We start from the raw sequence: 16,971 nt of genomic DNA on the forward strand, positions 1-16,971 counted from the left end.
AAAAACATACCTTTAGAATGGAGATGAAGAATGGAATGGAGATTAGGTGGTGAATCTGTGGAATTCGTTGCCACAGACTGCAGCGGAGGTCAAGTCATTGGGTATTTTTAAAGCTGAAGCTGATAGGTTCTTGTTTAGTTAGGGTGTCAAAGTTTTACGGAGAGAAGGCAGGAGAATGGAGTTGAGAGGGAAAAATAGATCAGCTGTGATCAAATGGCGGAGCAAACATGATGGACTGAATGTCTTAATTCTGCTCCTATGTCTTATGGTCTTACGGTCTAAGAATTGCTTCTTTGCAACAACCATCAGGTTTTTGAACACAACACAACACTAATCTCAACCATGAACTTCTATGGACTGTCTGGTTGCATGGGAGAATGGGCAAACTCCACACTGGCAGTACACAAGGTCAGGATTGAACCTGGGTCTCTGGCAGCTCTATCAGCCACGCTACTGTCCCGCCCTTAAAACGTTGCCGTGTGGTTTTTGATATTCCCTTTCAATTCTATTGCAACCAGTAAACATTATTATTAGAAACCATGTTTTATAAATTCTGTCACTTTTTAAGGCATGGGCTGTTATGACAATATTGAAACCGTCAGCAGCATGAAAGCAACAACAATGTGGTATTTGCACTATGCACCATTGAATGCAAAAATCCGTTATTGTCAGTGATCCCCTACTCCTCCTCCACATGCATTACTGCCATCTTTGTCAATGCAGAGTGCTTGCAATCACTGGCTTTAATGTATACTTGAATAATTTATACTCTCTTTGTGCTGAAAAAAATTGAAGAGGATGAGCCTTGTAAATTGAAAATTCTGCTCCTTGTAAAATGCTGTAATAATTAAAGTATTTAATTGCAAAAAACAAAGTTGTGGAGGAACTCGGCGGGTTCGGCAGCATTTGTGAAGGGAATGGACAGGAAACGTTTAACATTGGTATACTTCAGACCACTCTTCCTCCAGAAAAATATACAAAATGCCAGATTAACTCAGCTAGTCAGGCAGTATTGAAACATTGCCTATCCATGTTTTCCAGAGATACCACCTGCCCCACTGAGTTACTCCAGCACTTGTGTATTTTTTTGGAAATGAGCATCTGCAGTTCCTTATATCTCATTCTTTCTCCTGCATTTTGTGTTTTGTTAAAGATTCCAGCATCCTCCGTTCCTTGTGTGTACACAGTACAAGATGTTTTGTTTCAGTGATTTGCTAACATTTTTTTTTGTAAATCAGTATCCGCGGTTCTTTGTATCTCCTTCTTCCACCGGCGCTTTGTGTTTTGCTCAAGATTTCAACATCTGCAGTTCCTTGTGTCTTCAAAGTATTACATTTCTTGGTTTGGTGGTCAAGCTACCACAGTCAGATTGGCTGCTGAGTCAGCTTTGTGCCATCAGTACAGCTGATGACTATGAATCTCTCACAGAACATGCAAATAGTCAAACACAAATCCACACCACCGATCCCACTGAATCTCTTGGTGCTGGTTTCATCAAGGTCATTGGTAAATGTCACCCATTTTAACACTGAAAAGAAACTCTGGGACAATATGTTAATGTTCCACAGGCAGCATAATTGAGGCTTCTAATTGTCTCTGACTGATGGATTGTCAGTATTAAATGTGAAGATGAACTATAAAATATTTTTATCATGTGAAGATTTTCTTTGTTTAATTAATACTTTCCTTATAAGTTAGATTTAATATCGCAAAGTAAACTTTTGTTCAAAATAAGTCTGGACATTGACAGTGTGAGGAAATCTGAGGCATACAATGTTGGCAACTGGAAGTAGTCCTCACTCACCTCATGCCTGAGCATGATGCCTCAGTCACCCGGTCAGAAGCAGCCAAAACTTTCCAGCAAGCACCTTAACAGTCCAAACTATGTCTCCACACCTTACCACTTGGTGTGAAACTTCTAAAGGAACCTTTGACAGGAAGTAAAGATACAGTACATCTGTAGGTTTCCTCTCTATCAAAGTTGTCAAGCTTTTGATGTTTTTAATATCCAAGATGCATTAAAAAAAAGGTTACAAAAATAAATCAGACAATTGAACGATTAAAATTAAGGCCAATTATATCAATTTTTTAATTTGCATTTTTTCCTTGGGTAGATACTCTAAAAGTTGTGAATGCTTGAATTTTGTCTTTGCAATTGACTGCTTGAATAGTTGTCAGTATTGCTTCTCTGATATTTCGGATGGGCAAAAGTTCAGCATGGATCTGATGGGCCACATGACTATGACTGCAAATCTAGCAGAATACCATGGATCCTACAATTCCTCTAACCTGTCACAGATTTAGGTGACCATATTTCCTCATATTTAGTTTGAAAGAGTCTCTTTTTGTTTTTGAATGGAATGTTTTAAAATTAACTTAAGAAAGGAGTAAGATAAACATGACATGTATTTCCATGATTACTCCATTAATGCATGCATTCCCATTGGATGAATACAATTAGAGTAAATATTGTGTTAAAGCAACATAGTTAACTAGTCTGGCCATGAACCCATTCTGCTTTTAACTGCTTTACAATAATCTCAAATACACAAATTCCTGTTGTGAATTACGACAATGATTCATGAAATGTTCAGAAATAAATGTGAAATTTTCTTTATATCAAAGTATATTTTGGAATTGAGATTTGATTACAAATTAGAATAGGCTTTTAAAATCCAATTTCCAAGTCATAACTTTTTTATGGTGAAAAGTGCTCGATTTTAAATCATAGTCCCCTATAAATTTGACCCATATATATATCTGAGAGAAAAAATGTCACGGTCCAACCCAATGCAAGTTATAAATGAGAACAAATAATGTATTTGTGAATTGTCCTGAAATTGAAATGTGATTGCATATTTTGTATAAGTTATACTTTAATAAAAGAATGACCTCAATGCAATTGTTGCTGATTGTGTTGGTAAAAATAAAAGAAAAGGATTTGAATCACAAGATGTGGAAAATAGTTAAATCTTAAAATACACATTGTCACTAAGTCAAGATGCAATCATTTTCAATTATATTAGACTATGTATTAAAGTAGAGAAAACCATCATGTGTGGTTTGTTATTTTTAAATCACTTCTTTCCTTTTGTAATGAAGGCCTTTGAAATTACATCAATCTTTCAGCCTGCTGATTTGCTTTTGAAATATTGATATTTCTCCTTCATGCAGTATTGCACCTCAGGCAATGCTTGCCTTTCAGAGAGTTTGGATAAGATGACAACACCAATACCTATTCTTAAGGAAATGAGAATAATAAAGGCATGAACAAGGGTTGTCTTTGTCTATTTTCATCTGATAAATTATTGTGAACAGAGCTATGCTTCAAAATTATTAAATGTTTGCTATTTTAACTTGCTCATTGGCTTGGAGTTTGTGATAATGATAGTAATTTTTTTTGGCATTTGCTGTTTTTGCTGTATGAAATTGCTGGTAACTGTGATTTGTGCACATGCACTGTTTGGTACAGAAGCCCTAAACTTGCACCCTGATCCATAGTTATTTGTAGCATTTCCCATGGTATTCAATGTTTCTAAGAAAGATGCTAAAAGTCTTACTCTTTTTTTGCCACATGGTATCTAATTGAGTTATTACAAACACACTACTACTACACAGTTAAGGCTTGATAAATAGTTTCCCCTGAAGATTTTTTTTGTGTGTGCATTATATCTCAAAATGAATGATCTAAGAATTGTAATGTAGTGCTCTAGTCACATTTAATGGTAATTTCATGACCGATCAATGACCATTTCTGGTTCTGGTTCTTACTATAAATTGCACCATTTTACATTTTCTCTTGTAAGCGACTTCTAAGTCATAAGCTGGGAATTTGCTGCGGGTATTCTAATTTTATTTTGCAATGTACAGTGCCCTCCATAATATTTGGGACAAAGACCCATCATTTATTTATTTGTCTCTGTACTCCACAATTTGAGATTTGTAATAGAAAAAAATCACATGTGCACATTGTCAGATTTTATTAAAGGGTATTTTCATACATTTTGGTTTCACCATGTAGGAATTACAGCTGTGTTTATACATAGTTCCCCCATTTCAGGGCACCATAATGTTTGGGATACATGGCTTCACAGGTGTTTGTAATTGCTCAGGTGTGTTTAATTGCCTCCTTCATACAGGTATAAGAGAGCTCTCAGCACCCAGTCTTTCTATCACCTTTGGAAACTTTTATTGCTGTTTATCAACATGAGGGCCAAAATTGTGCCAATAAGAGTCAAAGAAGTAATTATGAGACTGAGAAACTAGAATAAAACGGTTAGAGACATCAGCCAAACCTTAGGCTTACCAAAAGCAACTGTTTGGAACATCATTAGGAAGAAAGAGAGCACTGGTAAGTTAACTAATCGCAAAGGGACTGGCAGACCAAGGAAGAATTCCACAGCTGATGGCAGAAGAATTCTCTCTATAATAAAGAAAAACCACCAAACACCTGAACAACAGATCAGAAACATTCTTCAGGAGTCAGGTGTGGATTTGTCAATGACCACTGTCCACAGAAGACTTCATGAACAGAAATACAGAGGCTACACTGCAAGATGCAAACCACTGGTTAGCTGCAAAAATAGGATGGTCAGGTTACAGTTTGCCAATAAGTACTTAAAAGAGCAACCAAGGTTCTGGAAAAAGGTCTTGTGGACGGATCAGACGAAGATTCACTTATATCAGAGTGATGGCAAGAGCAAAGTATGGAGGAGAGAAGGAACTGCCCAAGATCCAAAGCATACCACCTCATCTGCGAAACACAGTGGTGGGGGTGTTATGGCCTGGGCATGTGTGGCTGCTGAAGGTACTGGCTCACTTATCTTCATTGATGATACAACTGCTGATGGTAGTAGCATAATGAATTCTGAAGTGTATAGACACATCCTATCTGCTCAAGTTCAAACAAATGCTTCAAAACATTGGCCGGCGGTTCATTCTGCAGCAAGACAATGATCCCAAACATATGGCTAAAGTAACAAAGAAGTTTTCAAAGCTAAAAAATGGTAAATTCTTGAGCGGCCAACTCAATCACCTGACCTGAACCCAATTGAGCATGCCTTTTATATGCTGAAGAGAAAACTGAAGGGGACTAGCCCCCAAAACAAGCATAAGCTAAAGATGGCTGCAATACAGGCCTGGCAGAGCATCATCAGAGAAGGCACCCAGAAACTGGTGATGTCCATGAATCATTGACTTCAAGCAGTCATTGAATGCAAAGGATATGCAACAAAATACTAAACATTACTACTTTCGTTTACATTACATTGCTGTGCCCCAAACATTATGGTGCCCTGAAATGGGGGGACCATGTATAAACACAGCTGTAATTTCTACATGGTTAAACCAAAATGTATACAAATGGCCTTTATTAAAATCTGACAATGTGCACTTTAACCACAAGTGATTTTTTTTCTATTACAAATCTCAAATTGTGGAGTACAGAGAAAAATAAATAAATGATGGGTCTTTGTCCCAAACGTTATGGAGGGCACTGCAGCAGAGGGCCAATTTTTAAGAACTCATCAGAAATCTGGAGAAGGATTGGTGGTCAAGACATTGATTAGCTGAAACAATCTGCATTAGTCAGGAATGGGAGTTCCATGTTTGAAAAAATGTTGGAGCGCCCTCTTGTATGGTGCTGAGTAGAGGATTTTACACCAAATGTGGTTAAAAGTGTAATAGGAAGGAACTTCAGATGATGGTTTATACCAAAGATAGACACAAAGTGCTGGAGTAACTCAGTGGACTTAGTTTGGTAATGGGTATTTGTTCATGTTACGTGGAGCCATAATATAGACTGACATTTACTGATAAACGCTTTTGTTTTATTGCATATTTTCTATATAGATTTTTTTTACAACTATCCTTGTTTCTTGTTCTATCAGTATGTGCATTAAACTATCATTTAGTACAATAGAGAAGGGTAGCAGTTTGCATCTTAGTGATGTATTTGATATATTGTTGAAACTATATCCACTCTTTCTCTCAAGGGGCACGGATTTGGGGTAAGGCTTTGGTCATTTTGGAGTAGGATGAGCAGAAATATCTTCAGTGTGAGGATGAATTTTCATAATTCTCTACCTCTAATGACTGGGTGCATTGTGTGAATTCAAGCCAACATTTTTTGGATACTAAGGAAGTTATGGATGGATAGGACAGACAATTGGAACTACGGGATATTTTCTGAATGGTAGAATAACTTCAAAGGTCAAATGACTTTGTTTTGCTCCTCTCCGTGTCCTTATAACCATGAAAGGGTACAAACAGAGTTCTTCATACGGATACAAGAAATAAACTTAAATAATGGTATGAAATTGGAGCAGTAGCCAGCACAATCCACACCAGATATTGAAGGTATAAATGACAGTCTCATAGAGTTATACAGCATGGAAACAGGCCCTTCGGCCTAACTTGCCCAGGCTGAAAATGATACCCTGTCTACACTAGACCCACCTGCCCATGTTTGGCACATATGTCTCTAAACCTTTCCTATTCATGTACCCGTCCAAATGTCTATGAAATGTTGTTGCAGTACCTGCCTCAACTATGTCCTCTGACAGCACTTTCCATGTCCCCACAAAATTCATAGTTGAAACATGTGCAATGGAGTCGAGGTGAATACCTTCTCCAATGATGCATTGAGTGAAGGCCTGCATCAAACCCAGTGGCAGCTGGATGCAGCTTCTGCCGATTAACTTTGCAACACTTGAAAAGGATTATGAGTCCTTAAAGACACAATCCCCAAGGTAGCCAGATGCCAGTAGTCCAGTGGCTGCCTGGTTGTGAGAGAGGCTGAAGGGAAGAGGAGACCTTTGCAATTTTGCATTTCTGTGCCTCCTCTCCCAGGTTCCAGTCCCTCCTGGCTCATCTAACCCTCAGTATGAGTTATCTGCAGAATGATTATTGAGCAAAGCATAATATTTTCTCTCGTGAGTTATAATCTCAAAAACACACATGGTCATGTGAGCAAAATTCAAGCACTTTGGAATATTTCTCTGCAATGCAGATGGAGCTGTCTGTGAAACATCCCGGTTGGTTTTCTTTTGGATTGTTCATTGACATTGTCTCCTGGAACTAGGAGTTTCAATTTATATTTGCAAGAAGTGTACACCTACTTTATACAACGATTGGCATCATTATTAGATGTGAATCAGACATCTGATAGCAAAGTTTGGATTTGCTATCGTGCTTTCCTGCTGTAAACGGCTAGTTTATTTTCATATTTGACACAATTAATCCTAGATGTGATTACTTAAGGAATTTACTCAGGATAAAGACAACTTTGGATTGGTTAGCTGTGGGGAAAAATGGTTGGTATAAGCATCCTGCACACATGGAAGGATTAATTAAACCAGCGTTTTCATATTTTTGTACATTTTTATTGATTTGTGATTTCTAAGTGTTTTAGTGCTCTGTTTGTAAACAAGAGTAATCCAAGTTGTGCAAAACATGAATCATAGAGAAGTGGGTGCAGATTTTCATTGTATTTCATAAATGGGAATTAATTGCTAATGAATGTTGATGTGCATGGACAGGATACAGTTCAATTGCAATTTGCTTGTGATAAAATCTTGGTTCTCAGCAACAGCTTCATCTTTCCTTCTGAGCTGTACTCCACTAAGCTAGGGTACAGTCCGATTCTCCTCTACCCCATTGCAGACATGGAACATTGTCTCTGGAACCTGTGCGTTACAATGCTGAGAACTATATCCTGCACTCTGTATCTTTCCCTCTGTTCTACCTATCATACTTGAGTTTGGCTTGATTGTATTTATGTATAGTATTATCTGATTTGATTGGATAGTATGCAAAACAAAGGTTTTCACTGTACATCGGTACATGTGACGATAATAAACCTAAACCTGAAGGTAAGCCAGTACTGAAATTTGTTCTTCAAATAACAGGGTAAAGTGAAGAATTTCCTGTGTTTTCGACCAATATCCTTTTGTAAGTCGACTTGACTAAGTTAATAACAGAGCCAAACATAGCTGTCAGATTATTCATTGCTATCTTTAGAAAAGTAAATCTCAAAGTACCAAGGTGTGTATTATTGCAGTGAGGCTCAAAGTGGAACTATTCAATTTCCTTCCTTCCCCGACGATATCTCTATCCAGAGGAATCACAGTCTAGTATCAGCCTAAGATGTCAAAAAACACATAGCGCTGGAGTAACTCAGCAGGTCAGGCAGCATCCCTGGAGAACATGGACAGGTGGCATTTCGGGTCAGGACCATTGTTTCGATGTCAATCGTCAGAAATCAATCTTGGTGCTTTCATTTCACCCTCCCAATGATATTGTTCAGAACTAGTTGGGATCTAGCTCAGCACTATTGATGACAAGTCTGCATTGTCTTGTCTTGATATAACGTCATGCTTTGTCCTTGCAATATAGCAGTGGGACAAAAAAAGGTCTTAGCACCAGAATACACATCTGGAAAAATCAATAATTCTGCACTCAACTCCAACTAACAGTAACTAATAATATAAAAATGACTTGCCTTTTTACAGGAATAAAAGTGGTCATGTGGAAAAAATGAGATTTCAAGGGAGAAAAGGCTGAAAGCATTCTGGATAAGGGTTTTAAGAGGCCTTTTTGCAAATGAATGGAAACACAGCGGACTTCAGTTTCTGGAAACATGATAATCCAGTTTAGCAAAAAATCATAAAGTTCTGGAGTAACTGAGTGGGTTAAGCAGCATTTCTGCACAACATGGAAAGACTCTGGTTCAGGATGAGTCCCTTCATCAGTGATTGTAGTAGAGCGGAGAAGCTGGAAAAGAGGTGGGGATAGGACATAGCCTGGCAAGTGATAGGTGGATACAAGGGAGGGGGGTTGATTGGCAGATGCATTGTCAAAGGCTAGAGGTGAAACGGAGACAAAAAAATGTCTGAAATGGAGAGGAGGAATGAAATGTAAAGCCAAAGTGAGGGTTATAGGCAGAAGGGACGGGGTGGTGTGGGAGAGGAGAAAGTGGCGGCTGGATAGTGGGAGAAATGGGTGCGCACTAGGGTGGGGCATAGGAAAGAGAGGGATGAAAAAGGGTGGTGGTGTTACCTAAAATTATAGAATTCAATGTTCATACCATTGGATTGTAAGCTATCCAAGACTGCAGTTTGTTATTCCAGAAAGTAGAAGTATTGCATTAAATTTCTTTGGAGGAAGAAAATGGGGAACAGACAATTTAGATTTAGATTTAGATTTAGAGATACAGCGCGGAAACAGGCCCTTTAGCCCACCGAGTCCGCGCCGCCCAGCGATCCCCGCACATTAACACTATCCTACACACACTAGGGACAATTTTTACATTTACCCAGTCAATTAACCTACATACCTGTACGTCTTTGGAGTGTGGGAGGAAACTGAAGATCTCGGAGAAAACCCACGCAGGTCACGGGGAGAACGTACAAACTCCGTACAGACGGCGCCCGTAGTCAGGATCGAACCTGAGTCTCCGGCGCTGCATTCGCTGTAAGGTAGCAACTCTACCGCTGCGCAACCGTGCCGCCCACCTGCCTGGAACGATACAAATTTAAAAAGGGCAGAATAGATTATTCCAATTGTATTTAACAAGGTCCTGGGTCGTTCTCAAGTAGGTAATGTCCATGAAGGATGGAGAAGGGGACACAATCGGGGTCAGTGTCTGCAAAATCAATCGTGAACAGCTAAAATGAATGGTTCAATGTTCTGGTGGCTGAGGAGTGACAAGATGGAAGTGAAAGATTGAAGTATAAGATGAAGATGGAGAAAATGTGACAAACTAGATGTCGAACCTCCACAGTAACAGATTCAGCCTGAGCACACACTGATTAATAGAATGAAGGGTCAGATGTTGAAATGGATAGTTGTAATTTCATTGAAATTCTTACGATAGTGTAAAATGTGAAATAGTTATGCTGATAATGTATTTTTTTCTAAATCCAGCCTATGGATCATGTAAAGTTACATGCTCCTCCACTTCCACCTCATTGAAGAGACTGACACATTACCAAATTGCATGGTTAAAATGAAAGAGAAATTTCTCCTTGCAAGATCACCTTTCTTCCAGTAGCCTGGAAGTCAAAGCATTTGTAAAATATGAAATTGAAGTAGAAAACAGTTCCGTTTTCCAGCATCTGCAGAAATAGAAACACCCAGAAATATTAATCAAATAAGAAATGCGGGGATAGAAAAAAAATCAATATTTTGAAAAATTGACTGCGTTTCTCTCCCCATAGTTGTTGGATAACTGGTTGTTTCTAAAATTTTCTACTTCTGTTAAATACATGGCATTCTCTTAACACCAGGCACTCTAATATAAATGCCTGTTGTTCATGGAATCCTGGCGTAAGTCCTCCGAATCATTGCATTACGGTATTCCTCATCGCAAATTATCTGCTTGGCATCTTTTCTATTGTTTTGCCTCCCACACCATCCCACACTCTCTCTGTTCCCCATCTCCCTGTCTCTTCCATAGCTCCAGTTTAACTAGCTTATCAAACATATTTCATTGTTGTGCTGTGACCTTCTCTAGTGTATTTAATGTGAACAGCATGCACATCTATTGAAAATATATTACAGTATTCATCATAGCAAAGGTATTTATCCTTGTATAAGTTACAATTATTTTGTAACTCTGGTGTTCAAAATGCAGTTCATAAAACACAACGTAATACAGTATTATAATGACAAAGCCAAACACATTCCAATTGAAGGAGTTTTTTTAGTCCTGAGCTGGGATTTGTTACTTGCCCAATCTTATCTATTTAGACTTTAGACATACAGCATGGAAACAGTACCTTCGGCCCACCGAGTCCATGCCGACCAGACATCACCCCGAACACTAGCACTATCCTACACACAAGGGACAATTTACAATCTTACTGAAGCCAATTAACCTACAAACCTGTACGTCTTTGGAGTGTGGGAGGAAACAGGAGCACCCGGTGAAAACAGGGAGAACATACAGGGAAAACAGGGTCATAGGGAAAACGTACAAACTCCGTACTGACAGCATTTGAGGTCAGGATCGAACACGGGTCTCTGGCGCTGTAAGGCAGCAACTCTACCGCTACGCCACTGTGCTGCCCAAATGAGTACTTTTACCAGTGCTTTTTCATCAGGCAGTTAAGAGACTGCAGTTCAAGATTATAAGTTGCAAGTGATCTTTTCTAATTTTTTTGAATATCATGTTTCAAGTATTCTGTTCTTATGACTGAAAGTAGAGCTCCTCTTTGTATACATATGATTTTCCTTTCTGTTTTGCAGTGGGATGCTATCCCAGAAATGGATGAACACAACAGTCCCATCCACACCTACCAGGTCTGCAATGTGATGGAACCAAATCAAAACAACTGGCTGCGAACAAACTGGATTTCCCGTGAGGCAGCACAGAAAGTGTACGTGGAATTAAAGTTCACCCTGAGGGACTGTAACAGCATTCCCTGGGTTCTTGGAACCTGCAAGGAAACATTCAACCTGCATTACATGGAATCAAATGAGTCTCATGGGATTAAATTCAAACAAAGCCAATATACTAAAATTGATACAATTGCAGCCGATGAGAGCTTTACACAAATGGACCTTGGAGACCGTATACTTAAGCTAAACACTGAAATCCGTGAGGTTGGGCCAATAACCAAAAAGGGATTTTACTTGGCCTTTCAGGATATTGGAGCTTGCATCGCTCTGGTCTCTGTGCGGGTGTACTATAAAAAATGCCCATTTACTTTCCGCAATCTGGCCATGTTCCCTGATACTATCCCCAGAGTTGACTCTTCATCTCTCGTCGAAGTTCGAGGCTCCTGCGTAAAGAATGCAGAGGAGAAAGATACGCCAAAACTCTACTGTGGTGCCGATGGAGACTGGTTGGTACCTTTGGGAAGATGCGTCTGCAGCATTGGCCACGAGGAGGTTGACGGAGCTTGCTACGGTAAGTGAATGAAACAAGCAGTTATGTACTTGACAGGTTCAGCAAATGTCGCTTCAGACTTCTTTGAATGTAACTGTGGGGGGATGGGGGGCAGAGAATGAGAAATGGCCATTTCCGGAAGGCTCAAGAACACAGCATCAAATGGGGTCACATGTCTGACTTTGAGTTTATGGTACATTGCTAACCAGCATCTCTTCTTTTGTGTCACTCAAAACCAAACTTTTGCAAGACAGTCCTGACAGGACAATATCAACAGAAAATGGCTCATAACTTGCAGCAACGCAATGCTGTTGAAGTTTTCAACATGAGTTACTTCAACAACCACAATCATATTTTCATTCAAAACCATTAATAAATTGAATCTTTTTACTTTATATATCAGTAACCTGTCTAACTCATTTAAGTATGGAATTTCAACATAATGTCATAATAGCTAATGCCCTTTAGTTTCAGTATTTTTATTCCACTTAGAAATATGATTTAATGGGTACTTTGCAGAAAATAAGATGTATATTCTCAAATTGATTTGCTTACAATGCAATATTTTATGGTTAGTTATGAATTCTTCACATTAATTATGGCTGGGTGGAACCAGGCTTTCAACACACATCCCTGCCACAGCGTGATGTGAAGTGCAAGGTTGGAATATGCATTCACACACGAGCCCCCTTTGCGATCCAGAGGGAAGTAAAACAGGGATGTGATAACTTGTTATATTTATTGGGTAGCCCCGTTTTCAAAGGGACTCCATCAGAGATCTGCAAACAGTCTGTCGTATAGCTTGAGGCAAATCAGAACAGTTGAAGGAAAAAATCTAACAATCAAAAACAAAACATTGTACAGCCAATTAGAGTGGGAAAACAAAGCCAATTACTCTGCAGTGGGGTTTGTATATGAAGAGTCACTATGGTGCAGTTACAAGTTCTCTCTTCGTATACTAATTGATCAGGTCATAAGCAGAACAGTCCCACTGGCCATTATGTTTTCTGTATAAAGAAACTAATATACCAGATCTTTAACAATCTTTAGAGTCACAATTAAGTAGTCATTCTCATGCAACTTCCGGTATGTTAATTGTGTGTCCGCCCACCCAGCATTTTTATATTTCTTTTGCGTTAGCACGGGACTCTTATAAAGTATTCAGAGCTACCGAGATAGAAATATAAAAATGCTGGGTGGGTGGACACACAATTAACATATATGATACTCATTATACTCTTATAAAGAGTTCAGCATTTCCCATTCACATTCCATGATGGACGATTGCATGCATAACATCTATCACCATTGGCCAGATTTATGAAGATAATGTATACTTTCACCAAAGTGCTATTTTAAAAGTCGGGTCTTTTTCAAACCCAACCTGAAGTCATGATGCAGCTCTATAGGACTGAGGTTGGGACGCATTTGAGGCATTGCGTGCAGTTCTGGTCGTCCCATTACAGGAAAGATATGGAAGCTTTAGAGAGGATGCAGAGGAGGTTTACCAGAATGCTTCCTGGATTAGAGGGGTTCAGCTGCAGGGAGAGGTTAGATAGACTTGGATTGTTTTCTCTGGAATGTTGAGGGAAGACTTGATAGAAGTATATTGTGAAAGGCATAGATAGGCTAGACAATCAGAACCTTTTGCCCAGGGTGGAAATGTCCAACAGTAGTTTAAAACAGAGAAGTGTGAGGGGATGCATTTTGGGATGTCGTACAAGGGCAGGACCTACACAATAAATTGATAGTGTTTTAGAGCAGAGGGATCTAGGAATACAGGTACATGGTTCCTTGAAGGTCGAGTCGTAGGTAGATAAGATGGTCAAAAAGGCTTTTGGCATTTTGGCCTTCATCAGTATTAAGTATATAAGTTGGGAGGTCATGTTGCAATTGTATAAGACATTGGCGAGACTGCATTTAGAATATTGTGTTCAGTTCTGAGCACCATGTTGTAGAAAAATATTGTCAAGCTTGAAAGGGTTCAGAATTTATGAGGATGTTGCCAGGACTAGAGGGAGTGAACTATAGGGAGAGGTTGTGTAGGCTGGGTTTCACTTCCATGGAATGCAAGAGGATGAGGGGAGATCTTATAGAGGTATACAAAATCATGAGAGGAATAGATCGGGTGGATGCACATTCTTTTGCCCAGAGTAGGGGAATCGAGGACCAGAGGAGATAGGTTCAAGGTGAAGGGGAAAAGATTTAATAGGAATCCGAGGGGTGGTGGGTGTATGGAACAAGCTGCCAGAGGAGGTAGTTGAGGCTGGGACTATCTCATCGTTTAAGAAACAGTTAGACAAGTACTTGGATAGGGCAGGTTTGGAGGGATATGGACCAAGCGCAGGCAAGTGGGACTAGGGTAGCTGGGACATTGTTGGCGGTGTGGGCGAGTTGGGCCAAAGGGCCTGTTTCCACACTGTATCACTCTACTCATAGAGGGTATAGATATAAGGTGAGAGGAGAAAGTTTAATGGAGATGTGCAAGACATGTCCTTTACGCAGAGGGTGGTGGGGGCCTGGAGCACATGGCCACAGGCGGTGATGAAGGCAGATACAACAGTGGTGTTTAAGAGACTTCTAAATAGGCGCATGGAAGTGCAGGGAATAGAGGGATATGGATCATGTGCAGGTAGATAAGATCAGTCCACCTAAGCATCATGTTCAGCACAACCATTGTTCCTTTGCTGTACTGTTCTATGTTCTAAACAAAATTGAATCATTCTGCTGTGTGGGTGTATTGGTGATCTACTCAATGTTTGCACACTCTCATACTAGCTATTGTTTTTTCATCAGTTTCAGTACATAATTATTTCATTTAGAAACAGATAATAGATTTGGACATTTATAGTGATTGCAATAAAAATTTGGGAAAATATATTTAGTTTGGGTTTTGTACATGTCTCAAATAAGATCTTCTCTGTTTGTTAAAATAAACACCATTTAAACCTACTCCAGGAACAAAATATGCAGCAATGTGGGTAAGAATGGGGAATGAGATTAAAGGGCCTGTCCCACTTAAGGTGATTTTAAGGCGACTGCCAGTGACTAGGCTGTCGCCGAACGTTTGCCGGGGTGTCGCAGGCATGATCGTGAGGAGTCTTCAATGAATCGTAGCGGGTCTCAGCACATCACGGAAAAAAATTCCAGATAGAAATTTCTCGGCGACAGCTGGCTTGTCACCACGTATCGTAGCTTATTGCGGGCGCTGTCGCATGTTGTCCCCAGGTTTGCTAGGTTGTCGCAGATGCACTTAGAAGCACGTAATATTAAATTAAGAAAAGGCAGTAGAAGCTACCAGAAGATAGTTTTGATAAAACCAATTTTTTAACCGTCAGGACATTTGACAGGCAGATTGGAGGCGATAGTTTGACGGTCAGGTAAGCGTGGGAATTGCGCGATATTTCCAAAGACAGTGTAATCTCTTAGCCAGGTGCTAGTTTCACAAAAAAAGTAACTTGTATCGACCTGACTCGGCATTGTAGTAGTCATTGTCGTAGCGTAAAAGAAAACTTTGGCGATCTGCTATGACTTTGACAGTCGCCGGCAGTCGCCTAAAAAATCGCCTAAGTGGGACAGGCCCTTTGGTGGGAAATGATTTGAAAGAATCAGGACTGAAACAGATGGGGAAATGGACACCTTCTCCGCTGTGCTATACTGGACTTTTGTGATTAACCTCGTTTGTGCAGCTATAGTTTTTTGGAATATTTACCATAAAGATATCACAGTCTACTTTTATCACGTTTTAATTTAATCCTGGTGATCACAATTCGTATTTAGTAGGCTGCTCTTGTGTACTTGCAGTTTTGTTTCTCTGAAAATATATGATGTATTCTTGCCCGATTGCATGTGAACTGTAGATCCATCAAGGACAATGGTTGAGCCATTGTATTTCCATCCGTCCAATTATGTAATGACAACTTATTCTAAATTCCAGTATTTGTGGTTTTCTGTGAGATGTTGGATCTCTTTCCCATTCTTTTGATCTTTTCTCACATTTTGCCCTTCCCCAACTTTTGATATATTCTGTTGATTAAAAACCAATTTGACAATCACCATAAGTCAGTGGTTGTCACAATGTTCTGTACATTAGAGATAGACACAAAATGCTGGAGTAACTCAGTGAGACAGGCAGTGAGGAGAGAAGGTATCACAAAATGCTGGAGTAACTCAGCAAGTCAGGCAGCATCTTGGAGAGAAGGAATGGGTGACGTTTCGGGTCGAGACCCTTCTTCAGACTTCAGACTCAGACTCCTTCTCTGGAGAGAAGGAAGGGTTGACATTGGGGTCGAGACCCTTCTTCAGATACTGCTATTGGTATAGGTATTGGTTTATTATTGTCACATGTACCGAAATACAGTGAAAAGCTTTTGAGTTTGTGTGCTATTTAATTAAACCAGATAACATTGTAGATGAATACTATCAAGCCATGCACAATAACAACTGGTAGACAAAGAGAAAAATAACAGAGTGCAAAATATAGTTTTGCAGCACTATAGTGTTACAGATCCAGAGGAAAAAGTACAGTGTCTACAATGTGGTATGTTTATTTGCACCCTTGATTATTATTAGAGAATCAAATGTCTAATTATAATTTCAAAAACAAGAAGTGCTGACAATAGACAATAGACAATAGACAATAGGTGCAGGAGTAGGCCATTCAGCCCTTCGAGCCAGCACCGCCATTCAATGCGATCATGGCTGATCACTCTCAATCAGTACCCCGTTCCTGCCTTCTCCCCATACCCCCTCACTCCGCTATCCTTAAGAGCTCTATCCAGCTCTCTCTTGAAAGCATCCAACGAACTGGCCTCCACTGCCTTCTGAGGCAGAGAATTCCACACCTTCACCACCCTCTGACTGAAAAAGTTCTTCCTCATCTCCGTTCTAAATGGCCTACCCCTTATTCTCAAACTGTGGCCCCTTGTTCTGGACTCCCCCAACATTGGGAACATGTTCTCTGCCTCTAATGTGTCCAATCCCCTAATTATCTTATATGTTTCAATAAGATCCCCCCTCATCCTTCTAAATTCCAGTGTATACAAGCCCAATCGCTCCAGCCTTTCAACATACGACAGTCC

General features: G+C 39.7%; 1 protein-coding gene across 1 annotated transcript in view; it reads left to right on the forward strand.

Moving 5' to 3' along the window:
• Positions 1–16,971, forward strand: part of epha6 (eph receptor A6) — a 450,797-nt gene that overhangs the window by 85,866 nt on the left and 347,960 nt on the right. Inside the window, exon 3 of the mRNA XM_078409157.1 lies at positions 11,248–11,911. Within this exon, the coding sequence (XP_078265283.1) occupies positions 11,248–11,911 (664 nt within the window). The remainder of the gene's footprint in view (positions 1–11,247; positions 11,912–16,971) is intronic.

The sequence above is a fragment of the Rhinoraja longicauda genome, chromosome 12 (genome assembly GCF_053455715.1).
Source record: "Rhinoraja longicauda isolate Sanriku21f chromosome 12, sRhiLon1.1, whole genome shotgun sequence".
NCBI lineage: Eukaryota > Metazoa > Chordata > Chondrichthyes > Rajiformes > Arhynchobatidae > Rhinoraja > Rhinoraja longicauda.